The sequence below is a fragment of the Quercus suber genome, unplaced genomic scaffold (genome assembly GCF_002906115.3).
Source record: "Quercus suber isolate HL8 unplaced genomic scaffold, Cork oak 2.0 scaffold_121, whole genome shotgun sequence".
In the NCBI taxonomy this organism is placed as follows: Eukaryota; Viridiplantae; Streptophyta; class Magnoliopsida; order Fagales; family Fagaceae; genus Quercus; species Quercus suber.
In genome coordinates, this window is record NW_027069586.1 from 418,521 (window position 1) to 427,968 (window position 9,448).

The following is a 9,448-nucleotide window of genomic DNA, read 5'->3' on the forward strand; positions in this document are numbered from 1 at the left end:
TTATTATCTGTTTCATAAACATATTTTCATGCATAATTTTAAATTAAAAAAACGTGAAATTAAATATTTGATTGATATCATAGTTATTAATTTTTTATATTCTAGAATTTTTGCAAGTATGAAAGATATAAAAAGAAAATGTAATCCAATGATAAATTTGTCAAAATTCATATACAATAAAAATATATTATTGAATGGAATTATAACCTTAAGTTACAATCAAATTTGTAACTAAAATTTGTCCTTTAATTTATACAAATTACACATTATATGATTTATGAAGTTGGTTTACGATTATCACTTTTTTACCATCATATTAGGAAACCAATTACTCTTTTTATGTTGGGGGAAGGGAATTGGACAACCAAAAAAGCTTTACTTTGACCAAAAATAAAAATAAAAATAATGAATAGTCGTCACACTTGACCGAGCAGCTTTCCATGTGCCTATAAAAAGCCAGCTTTTTATGGGAAGTTTGCCATGCACAAACACAACCTCTAATTCTTACCTCCTTTCTCCCAAACTGTGGAGATATGGGTTTCATTGGGATTCTTATACAAGTTACTTGGGTTGCTGTGGTATTATTTGAATTGACAGCCGCAGCAGTAGCATTTCCAATAGCGCTGCCCAACTGCCCGGACAGATGCGGAGATGTGGAAATTCCATATCCATTCGGCCTAAGAGAAGGTTGTTACATAGATGATAATTTTTATGTCAATTGTACTACCAACTCTTTCGGCAAAACCCAACCAGTAATACCTGAAAATTTCAATATTACAAACATTTCCCTCCAAGGCCAGATTGACATGTCAATGTATGTAGCCCATGACTGTTATGTACAGGGCGTGTCGAAGACCTGGAATGCACCGTGGCTCAACTCGCCCCTCAATTTCACCGTCTCTAGCAACCAAAACAAGTTCGTGGTCGTCGGCTGTGACACTTACGGTGACCTTTATGGTTACGAGCAAAATGGTGAATATATATCCACCGGCTGCGCTTCCGAATGTGAAAGCACTAAGTACATAGTCAACAGCTCTTGCTCTGGGGTTGGGTGTTGCGAGGTAGATATTCCTAATGGGTTAAGGAATATTAGTATCAATCTCAATTCTATCAATAATTACACAAAAGTAGAGAATTTCAATCCTTGTGGCCATGCGTTTATAAGCAAACAAGGCACGTTCACTTTCTCCATTGATTCCCTTCGCAGTCTACGGGAAATAGAAGAGATGCCAATGGTTCTTGATTGGGCGATCGGTACTGAGACATGTAATGATGTCACCAACAAATCGAGTTACATATGTGGAGGTAACAGCACGTGTATTGATTCCGACATCGGGTCTGGGTACCGTTGCAAGTGCATGGACGGCTACAGTGGGAACCCATACCTCCGCCATGGTTGTCAAGGTAATAATTCATGTATCTATGTTAATTTTTCGATAATATAGTAATTATTATTATTTCTTCTAGTTTAACTAATTTCAATTGAATCCTTTAATATATATATATATATATATTTTTTTTTTTGTCATTTAAATTCTATTAATTAATATATAATGTAATTCTTTTGTCCACCTCTGTATTGGACTATATAATCCTTAAAGGAATGTGGTTTTGGAAAGTGAAAAAAACTCATAAACAATAACATGATTGGATGGAATTAGAAAGAAAAATTAGATTGAAAAGAGATTGATATTGAAGGACTGAAATAAAGATACAAAATAAAATTTAACGAATTGAACTGAAAATTAACAGATAGAAACTCTTTAAAACTTCTTATGTTGCAATACTTTCTCATTTCATTTTAATAATATGTTACTGCTTTTCTCTCAGCAAAAAGAATAAGTCCTTGTTTAATTGTTTTACTTTTTTTTTTTTTTTGTTTATGTTTTTTGTTTATTGTTTATTTTGTTTATTTTTGTTTTTAAATCTTGGCCTTGAATATGTCATTGCTTTTTGTTTACTATATTTATTTTAAGTCACTCAACAATGGGCTTTACATCTACAGACATTGACGAGTGTGAAAATGAAGATAACTGTAAGGGCCCGGGAGAACAATGTCTGAACAAACTAGGGAATTTTACGTGTTCTTGCATTGAGGGGTACCATTTGGACCAAAGTGCAGGAGTAGACGTTCTCTGTGTTATCAATCAACCATCACTACAAGTTAAACTTTTTGTTGGTGAGTATACTCAAAGTTCGTTTAAGAACAACTTATTTAGTTGAAACTAAGATCTAGTGTTTAAATAAGAGACTTTACTAGTTAGACTAATTAGAACCTATCTTTAACTTTTAAAGTTAAATAGTATTATTTCACTCCTTAAGCTTACATTTAATTTGGTTTCATCTCAAAGCTATTAAAAATGCCATTCTTTGTACTCTTTGGTCTACTTAACTTTTTATCCATCTTAAATTTCCAGACTCATAGTCTGGATTCTCAAAAAAAAAAAAAAAAAAAATTATCTTATTTAATAGAATGTCTAGTGATATTATTTAATGATTATTTCATATTAGTTAATCTGACTTGGAGCACCAATTAATATATGTAAGCATTAGTTAATAGGAGAATTATTAGGAGCTATTAGAGGCTTTAGAGCACAGTAATATAGTGCTCTCTTCTCTCACATTCATGATGAATCCCACCATGCATTTTAATTTGTGGGATCCAAGTCAAATTAACTAATATAATACTTACCTGAAATTTAAAAAAAAAAAAAAAAGTTTTAACAGCTTAGCACAAAAATGGAAATTTATGCAAATTTTAAGAGTGGAAAAAAGAATTGCGATCCAAATTCTTATGAATTTAAATCTAACCAGCAACCTGTATCATGTCCAAAAGAAAAAAAAAAAAAAAAAAATGACTCTTTGCAAAATTGTAATCCATCTCAAATTCTTATGAATTTAAATCTAACCAGCAACCTGTATCATGTCCAAAAGAAAAAAAAAAAAAAAAAAAATGACTCTTTGCAAAATTGTAATCCATCTCCCCCTTGGGCCCTCTAAGAATGGTATAAAAATTAAAAAGTCCATTAATAATGTTTATTTCTATGGGCATAAGCTTCATCGTTTTGCTCCTTAGTAGCTCGTAGATGTACTTGATAGAGATTAGCAAGCTAATATTCTATTTCTTTCAAATGTAGGTGTTGGCATAGGCTTCATAGTTGTGCTATTCTGTAGCTCTTGGCTGTACTTGATAGTTAAGCAAAGAAAGTTAATCAAGCTTAAACAAAGGTTCTTTGAACAAAATGGGGGTTTAATTTTACAACAAAAACTCTCCAAACAAGAAAATTCAACTGCAATAGCCAAAATTTTCACCAAAGGAGAGTTGCAAAAGGCTACCAACAATTATGATGAGACTTTAATTATTGGCTGGGGAGGGTTTGGTACAGTTTATAAAGGAATTTTACCAGATAATAGGATTGTGGCCATCAAGAAGTCCAAAACTGTCGATGAAAACCAAATTGAGCAATTTATAAATGAGGTACTTGTACTTTCCCAAATTAACCATAGGAATGTAGTTAAACTATTGGGTTGTTGTTTGGAGACACAGGTTCCTTTACTAGTTTATGAATTCATACCCAATGGTACGCTCTTTGAGTACATTCATCATGAAAGCAAGGCATCCACCATATCTTGGGAGACTCGTCTTAGGATAGCTGCAGAAACTGCAGAAGCACTATCATATTTGCACTTTGCAGCTTCTCCACCTATAATCCATAGAGATGTTAAGTCTTCAAACATATTGCTAGATAGCACTCACACAGCAAAAGTATCAGATTTTGGAGCTTCGAGGTTGGTTCCACTAGACCAAACACAATTTGCTACAATGGTGCAAGGAACTTTGGGATACTTAGACCCTGAATACATGCAAACAAGTCAATTGACAGAGAAAAGCGATGTTTATAGCTTTGGAGTGGTCCTTGTAGAGTTATTAACAGGAAAAAAGGCTCTTTCATTTGATAGACCAGAGGTGGAAAGAAGTCTAGCTATATATTTTATATCTTTTTTGAAAGATAATAGATTATTTGAAATTGTTGAGAAACATGTAGCGGAAGAAGGAAAGGCAGAGCAACTGAAGGAAGTGGCAAATCTTGCAAAGAGGTGCTTAAGATTGAAAGGGGAAGATAGGCCTACTATGAAGGAAGTAGCAACTGAATTGGAGGGTTTAAGAAAGGTGGAGATGCATTCGTGGGTCAATGTTGATTCCAACTCAGAAGAAACCAAATTCTTACTTGGTGAGACATCAGATTCTTACAAATATAATGCAAGTAATAAAAGTACTAATGTGTACGATAGTGTGAGAGACCATGTAATATTTGACTTAGATGATGGGAGATGATCTTAGTTTTATATCATATTTTTAGTAGATGCCATATTGTAATGATGTACTTTCTTGTTATGTGATGTCCATTTTTCCTTCTTTTGTTTTATCATTTAACCCAAAAAGCTTGTTTAACAATAGTAATTATTAGGTACTCCTAAAATTTGGTAATGTGGTTCTACCTCCTCTCACATTCATAGTGAATCCCATCAATTAGATTTTTTATGGAGTCCATCATGAATATGAGATAAAGGAGCACTATGTCACTGTACTTTAAGAATACCTAATAATTTTAAGTTCAATGGATCTTGTGTTTAAGAAATCTTAAGCTGCTATGAATAAACTAAGAAAGTAAGATTAATTGACTAATAAAGAAAGAGAAAGAGAAAGAAAAAAAATATATATAATGGAGAATATGAAGTGAAAAAACAGAGAGAATTGTGAGGAATAAATCTATGATAATATTATTTATCTAACCTTTTACTGAAATTTTTTTGCTAAAAGTGTGTTAAAGTATACTAGTATTTTGAAAAAATGTGAGAAAATATATCAAATCAAACCATTGTCTTCTAACAACCATTCCCTTGTTTTACGCATCTCTCACGGACTTTTAGATTCGTATTAACATCTCTAATCCCATATGTCACCGTCTGAGTAAGCTGACACTTTCCCCTTCAAGTGGCATTAATAAAATGCCACCGTTTGCATAAGTAATCGCATGCGTCTACAATTAATGAAACGCCACCATTGTTGAGGATTGAGTCCCATGATGATGTGCTCGCAGGAACAATGCTTTCTTTGTCATCCCATTAGATTTAATTTTAACATTTTGGAGCTAAAGGAACTCTTCGGTTAGATTTTCTTTGCAACTTCCTCCTTAAGTTCTTTTCATTTAATTTGCCTATCATCTTTGTAGCTAATGGAAGAACCAAAATCAACTATTAGCCACACCTAAAGCCTTCATGAGTTCTTAGAATAAAAGAAAAATAAATCTGAATGTAATGTTCATTGAAAAATCATCTAACATATAGCCTATCTCTACTTGAACTTTGTTACTAGAGTTAAGTAGCTGTATGAGCCTTCCATAATATGTGTACATACATTTTGTAATATTTTAGTAAGTTAATGGGGGAGTGGACTTATGGGGAAGACAGAGTTTTCCAAAATAATAGGTAAGAAAAGTTTAATTAGTAGCTTTATCTCCTAAAATTTGTGTGGGAGAAAATAATTGTGACTCTTTTTAAGTCATTGATATGCCAGATACCTTTAATCATGAAAATGAGTGACACCATTAGATGTCTTTAAAATTGTTAACATCTCACTGAGTCTTTGGTCATTGTTCAAAACTTCCAAAGTCTTTTGGTCATTGTTTGAAACTTTCAAAGACTTGGAAAGTTATAATCTTAAAATTTTGAACTATATAATAATTGTTTAATGCCGATTGCATAATTGCAAACTAAGTGTATGGTAATTATCAAACATGTAGCAATCATGATATCCAGGTCAATTTTATGTCATCCATTACTTTTTCCTCAAATAAAAATAAAAATAAAAATGGACTAAAATTGCATATCTAGTTATCTACTCATCCACATCCTATGCAATGATTAGGAATTTTTTATTTATTTATTTATATAAAACATATTTATTTAAGTTTAAATTCCAAATTACATCGTCCAACTTTAACTTATTTTCAAATCAGTCATCTAAGTTTCATATTTTTTTTCAATCTTTAACTTAAATATGTTATCAATTTGATCATTTCGTCAATATTGTCTAATCTTGCTATTAGTTTAATATTGTTTAATATGGATTGGACGGAAGGAATACAATAAAAAAACAAATGAAAGTTAAAGGATTAAAATGAAAAATAGTGAAACTTAAATAACCGAATTAAAAAGAAGTCAAAGTTATAGGTGTAAGTTGTAATTTAGCCTTCGTTTAATAAGTATTAATAAATGAAAAGTCAATTAGAGACCTTTTAGAGTAGACAATACCTATTAATTAAAATTTGTTTAAGGAAATTTAATCAAACCAAAAATAAAATTATTTACTATTAGGTTGCTTTATTTGAAAAGATAGTGTATTCTAATTAGATAAATCTATCAATGGAGACATCAAGGATTCCAATCTTCCATCCTTCATTATAACTATCAAATTAAAAAAAAAAAAAAAAGTGTTACAATTAGAAGCCTTTAATCCCAATAATGCTACAATGGGTCTTTGGTTAGTGTTCATCAAAACACAAGTCTTATACCAATTAGACTCCAAGACCTCCATATAAGCGCAAGACTCCGCCCCTACTTAGGCAATGTGAGACTTACTAGTTAGGATTTGATACTCGTTCCATAAAAGGCACAAGACTTCCCCCTATCAAGGCACATGTGTTCACCTTAATTCAAGCCACCGATCATAACAAGGGTCCATTGGGCCTTTAATTCAAATATCTGAGTATTGGGGCTCTGGGCATTAGCTGTCGGCTCAAGGAGGACACAAACTACTCCCTTGCCAATTGTGTTAAGTAGGCCTTCATAATCATCCCTCATGGAAGTCACAGCCCAGGCCCCGAGTTGTTCAGCTTATGCGAAAGAAACTCATCTTCAGAGACTAGTGTGGGAAAACTCCTTACAGGAATTGTTTCATCTTCTTCATATATGTCTCCCATGAGAAGTACTCTCTCTATCCCTTACGGATAGACAATCATTGGTTGCTAGTATTCTGTGTTCCAGTTCAAAATAATATAGCTTGCCATGTTGGCCCCTCAAACAATAATTCCTGGCTCCTCCCCTTGTTGCCAGCCTTCGCATTGTATGTGTTCAAGATTATTGATGTGCTCAACTTGGAAAATGTAAAATCTTTGTTGTTTGCCTAACACTCACCATTTCTTATTAGTGCCAAGCTTCACGATCGAATTAAGTTTTGCGTGGGGCAAACTAAGAAATAGCCTGCATCTAATAGAAATCACACTATGAAATATCTCGAGAAGTTCCTATTACACTAAGAAATGGCTTCCTTATACAGTTTAACAACATGTACTCATTGAAAGGTGGTGTTTATTAATACATCAACACTGTATGGGAGTATGGGACCAACGGGTCAACCATGTAGTCATCAACATCACAGGCCTCCAACTCACTACGATCACTCCAACCTATTTCTCTCCTATTAGAGCTAGGCTCCCTGAAGAAACACTTTGGGTCCGAACACAAAAATCCTAGTTCAACAAAAAAGAAAAGTGGCTAAAAAGGGAAGAAAAAAAAGGGGGGAGACCAATAATTGGTTATTCATTTTGTTCAGACTCTTAGAAAAGTGGGTTTGGGTGAAAAAAGGGGAAGAAGACTTGGCCGTTAGGGTTAACAAAAGTTTGAGACAAGGAAGAAGCTAGGTTGTTATAAAAGTTTAAGGCAAAGAAGATGATAACAACAAGCTCTAAACAGTCAATTAAAAATGTAGATGACTGAAGGTGACTGTACTCAGGTGGCGTTGTCACAAGAGAGGTTTTATTTTATTTTATTTTATTTTATTGATAATTGGAACACATTTGATCATTGCACATACGTACTAATTACTTGAAAATTAAAGTAAAAACATTTCATTTTCCTTTTTTATATAGAAATTAATTAGAAGTTAACACTAATTTAGACTTTAGGAAAGAGTGGAACATAATTTGGAAGAATTAGTAACTTCTACTAAAAAAAAGTAGGGTACTTCTTATCAAACTCTAGTTTAGAAAATCATGTTTTATATATAAAAAAATATTGATATTTCATTTTTTTTTTTTTTTTTGTTTGACTTATGCAGGTCTTGGTACAAGCTTTGGAGCATTATATCTAATAACCATTACGTTGGATTTATTCAATGCGATAAAGAAGAGAAGTGAAACCAAGCTTAAGAAAAAATTCTTCAAAAAGAATGGTGGTTTATTGTTACAACAACAATTATCTTCAAATGAAAACAATGTTCAAAATAAAAAACTATTCAATTCGAAGGAGTTGGAAAAGGCAGTAGACCATTTTAGTGAAAATAGAATAGTTAGTATAGGTGGTCAAGGTACAGTTTTCAAAGGAATGTTAAGTGATGAAAGAATTATAGCAATTAAAAGTGCAACACAATGGAAGAGGGGAATATCGAACAATTCATGAGATTTTTATTTTTTCAAAAGTTAACCATAGAAATGTGGTTAAGCTAGTTGGGTGTTTTTGGAGACAGAAGTTCCTTTATTGGTTTATGAATTCATTCCAAATGGGACACTCTTCCTATATCTCCATGATGAAAACGAAGAGTTTCCATTAACTTGGAATATGCGTTTAAGGATTTCCATAGAAATTGCAGGAGCTCTTTTCTACTTACACTCAGCAGCTGCCTCACCAATTTATCATTGAGACATAAAGTCAACAAACATACTCTTAGATGAAAAGTACATAGCAAAAGTAGCAGACAGACATCAAAGTCAATAGTGATTGACTAAACTCATGTAACCACCCTAGTTTAAGGAACTTTTGGATACTTGCACCCAAAATACTTCCAAACAAGCCAGTTCACAGAAAAGAGTGATGTGTATAGTTTTGGAGTAGTCCTTGTTTCTTCAACAAGGTCAGTAGCAGATAGAAGTTTATCCACATATTTCCTTCATTCAATGAAGGAGAACCATCTATTTGATATTCTTGATGATCGAGTAAAGAAGGAAAGTGATAAGGAAGAGGTTATCATAGTTGCTAACCTTGCAAAAAGATGTTCGCACTTGAATGGAAGGAAACGTCCTACAATGAGGGAGGTTGCAATTGAGTTGTAGGGAATTCGAAAAACTTCTAATGGTCAAAAAATTATGAAGAACTTTAATTTTCTAGATGTGAGGAAATTGAGCAGTTAGATGTTAGTGTTACATCAACAGGATCATTTTTTGAAATCACTTCAACTTCATCATCCACCGTTCTACCATTGTTGTGAAGTATCAAGACTTCTCTTAATATATTCAAAACAAAATTAAAGAATCTCTGATGAATATTTGTGTAGCAATGGGAGAGTATAAAGTCTTACCATATGGCGCTCTAAATTATATCAAATCAAACCAAACCTTATGAAAAGCCCAAGCCCACTTATTTCCTTACATATTATGACCCAAGCATGATC

General features: G+C 32.7%; 1 protein-coding gene across 1 annotated transcript; it reads left to right on the forward strand.

Moving 5' to 3' along the window:
* The first annotated feature begins 533 nt into the window (after positions 1–533).
* Positions 534–4,336, forward strand: LOC112002829 (putative wall-associated receptor kinase-like 16). Its single transcript, XM_024034977.1, has 3 exons — positions 534–1,404; positions 2,006–2,179; positions 3,138–4,336. Exons 1-3 carry the CDS (start codon positions 534–536, stop codon positions 4,334–4,336), a joined length of 2,244 nt encoding a protein of 747 aa, XP_023890745.1.
* The last annotated feature ends 5,112 nt before the right edge of the window (positions 4,337–9,448 follow it).